This window comes from Echinococcus granulosus (genome assembly GCF_000524195.1).
Source record: "Echinococcus granulosus chromosome Unknown EG_S00031, whole genome shotgun sequence".
Lineage (NCBI taxonomy): Eukaryota > Metazoa > Platyhelminthes > Cestoda > Cyclophyllidea > Taeniidae > Echinococcus > Echinococcus granulosus.
In genome coordinates, this window is record NW_020170411.1 from 155416 (window position 1) to 158650 (window position 3235).

A 3235-nucleotide genomic window follows, 5' to 3' on the forward strand; every position below is an offset into this window, starting at 1 on the left:
TTCCAAATGAGTTAGAACATGCGCTGACGCTCTGAAGCGTACAAGAAACAAAATGAAATCAGCGTCAAGGAACTTCTACTTCCCAGTTGGTTAAATTTATGTCAACATAGAGGTAAGCAAAATTATGGGACAAGATTTATTATGGCAGTGATGATCACTCGAACTGAAGGTGGTTAAACCAGTGCATCTATTAACGGTGCCTCATCCTCAATTGTGAACAGCCACATAGCTTGAGAATGCATTACAAGACAATGCAACAAAAAGGCGCATAGCCCATGTTGTTTTAGACAAAGAGAACTGACGGGATTTACGACAATAACAACGCGGTGCAATACTATCACGCCAACAAAAGACAATTAGAACCACCCAACCCACTGATGCAATATGGCAGGTTGGTTAGTAAAAGGGCAGAAGAGTAGTGATAAATAGCAAAAGAACGCTTTGTGCACCGTAATGGACGAAGCAAAGCGATTCCAAGGACAGTTTTGTCAACTGTGTCATAATAGTTCAGATTCTTTTTGACCTTTGAGGGGATCATTCACCCAACTCCTTCAAAGGTCATAGACAATTTCGTCGGAATGTTGCAAATCAGAGACCCTAAACATAGGTTACGCCAAATACTTAAGTAAAGGGATTGACTTTGACCGTAGAGGCCCTTGCATTAAAGTAAAGCGAGTGGATGGAGAAAGTGAACTGTAATGTACATATTTGCATGTAGTTGGCGCAGAAAAAGAAAAAAAATCACCACATCTATTTAAGGGTACTTACTGGGTTGTTCCGTGTATGGTCTTTGCGGAGGACCAAAACCACCTGGAACGAAAAGTGTCACATTTACGTGAAAAACGCACAATCAACTCGCCTGTTCCAGCTCCAAAAATGGCATCGCAAAACCGTAGTCTAGTACGCTTATCAGTGCAACAAAAAAAAAAAAACTCAAAACGCAGATACGAACCGAAATCGCAAACAACGCAGTGCTGAAGGCTTCAGGGATAAGTTAGATAATATTGATTTGAACAGCATTTTTAACAAAGAGAATTTCGACACAAGACATGGCGGCACCTAGGGATACCTCATTAAGTTCGTGTATACATAAACTGAAGAGCCCCGTAATGGACCAAATGTAAAAAGGTGGACATTACATCACAAAGCCGAAACAGATAAGTGTGGCCAGGCGCGTTCATAGCTGAGTGAATGCACACACAAACATAAAGAGCATTCAGATATACACAAAATGAAAACAAGAATGCACGTGAGTGAATGTGTGTAATCAAAAAGGAGTGGCCACCTTGAGAGGGATAAGGCTGAGCCGGTGGGGGAGGGTAACCCGGACCAGTCGGATAAACTGGAGGCGATTGATAACCTATAAAAACGCAAACAGATGAAATGAGAAAAGGAAGCGCCTATATCAGTCCAAGAAGACGGCGGTGGCAGTCGTCAACTCCGAACAGAAGACAATAACGAGTAGCATTAAATGAATCCAAACAAAAACTCGGGATTCATGGTGGGTAAAATACATTTCTCACCCATTTTTGGCTTGTATCAGCTCTTAAGACGTTTCAGAATAGCAATGCGTACGCTGTCAAGTACCCTTAGTGTTGAAAGCACACGTCAAAGAAGGTGAAGACCCGAGTGAGACGAAATGTGGTTAACCGACCTTCTCAAAGTTTAACCCAAGCAACCAGAGAGCATTGAAGAGATTTTGTTTGGTTATAAAATGACTAAGCCTGGGTGTAGTGTTTATGCAACTACGCTAATATTGAGGAGGGACTAAGAGAAGCACCACTAGGAGAATCCAAAACGGGAATAATGCACCAAAGGTTCTAAAAGGAAATTCTCACCAGGCGGGTGGTTTCCCACAAGAGGGGCAGTGCCAAAAGGTGCTGCTACTTGCGAGTACGGAGGGGGTGCAGTAGGGAAAACTTCCTTATCCGGTACTATTAATACAAAATTGAAATACGGAATTATAAGCAAGTTTTGTCGAAGTTAAAGTCGCGCAAAACACTTAACCCCCAAAATAGCATTCGACGCATACCGCAATCAAAGAAATCCCAAAATATGACAAAGCAAACGATACTTAATGCAACGCAAGTAATAGTGTGCGATGTCGATACGTGGTGTAGCGGAAAAGCCTATAGAACTACCCAAGTTACAAAAATACAGAGTAAAGAAACAAAGAAGCGGTTCAATTACCAGGCGCCGACATTGGACAAAACTAAGTAGGAAGCACTATTCAAAATGCGTCAGGAATCGGGACAGAAGTACGTTATAACAAAGTACAAGGGAATGCAGTGCGTTATAACAAAGCGTATAGGAAACTAGTTTTTAATAACTTTGACCCAAACATGATGCACTAGCATTAAAATTCGGCGGAAAAAGACACCACTGCTAAAATAACACAAACCATAAGAACAAATATCTGAACTGATAACATTTTAACTTGTTTCATAAAAGGGAGATACATTCACCGCCATCACGTGTGGTTTTTAGTAAGAATGAGCAGGGAGTATATGGACACGACAAAAACTGACTGAAGCTACAGGAACCCAAACTATCACGCAGTATGCCGCTGCAGCGTCCCGAGACCCTCTGAAGACGAAAGAAGACACAATACTCGGGCAGAATATATATATATTCAGCACGGAGAAGGTGTCTGGGCTATTGGCATGGCCCAAAAGGCCAGCCCACCCAGCGAGGTACAAGGGGGCTAGTTCAAAGTACAAAAGTGGCGCCTCGCCAATACCGAGGGATAAACCACTATCGTATTACATAGCCTCCCTCCTCTTTCGAGCGTCGTCCCCGGCGCTCCCGCAGGTCAACCTCCAGCGTCAGCCATTACAACGTAGTCGGTGCAGTAAAGAAACACCCACGAGCCGACCGTGCCAGTCACCAAATTGGCGCGCAACTGAGGGGATACTTGACCTCAACGTCACTGATCCCTCTTGGCAGCTTGACTGGATCTGGGGTTTCGTCCGGTTCAGGAACTTGATTCAGGACGGGGAACTGCGCCGGCCATCATGCGTGTCCATAGATAGATGCAGGAACACTGGCCTAAAAGCAGATTTGAATAAGGGAATACAAGATTTAAAACAGGTCCATGGGGGACGGTAGGGGAAACCCGTAACGAAACTTCCAGATGGTTCACGGCTAGTGTCGCTTCAGTTGTTAATAGCTTTTCTGCAGAACACGGGACTGGGAGAGATGCCGAAGGTAGACGTCAACATCAACCCTTCTGTTA

The 3235-nt window shown here is 43.8% G+C and overlaps 1 protein-coding gene across 1 annotated transcript in view; it reads right to left on the minus strand. All coding sequences in view use genetic code 11, as the record gives it.

Moving 5' to 3' along the window:
• EGR_04732 (lipopolysaccharide-induced transcription factor regulating tumor necrosis) overlaps nt 1-2203 on the minus strand; it is a gene marked incomplete at both ends in the record, with an annotated part of 4296 nt that extends 2093 nt beyond the window's left edge. The window contains 4 exons of the mRNA XM_024493981.1: nt 769-810; nt 1286-1360; nt 1839-1934; nt 2191-2203. Coding sequence (XP_024351546.1) covers nt 769-810; nt 1286-1360; nt 1839-1934; nt 2191-2203 — 226 coding nt within the window. The remainder of the gene's footprint in view (nt 1-768; nt 811-1285; nt 1361-1838; nt 1935-2190) is intronic.
• Nucleotides 2204-3235: the final 1032 nt, after the last annotated feature.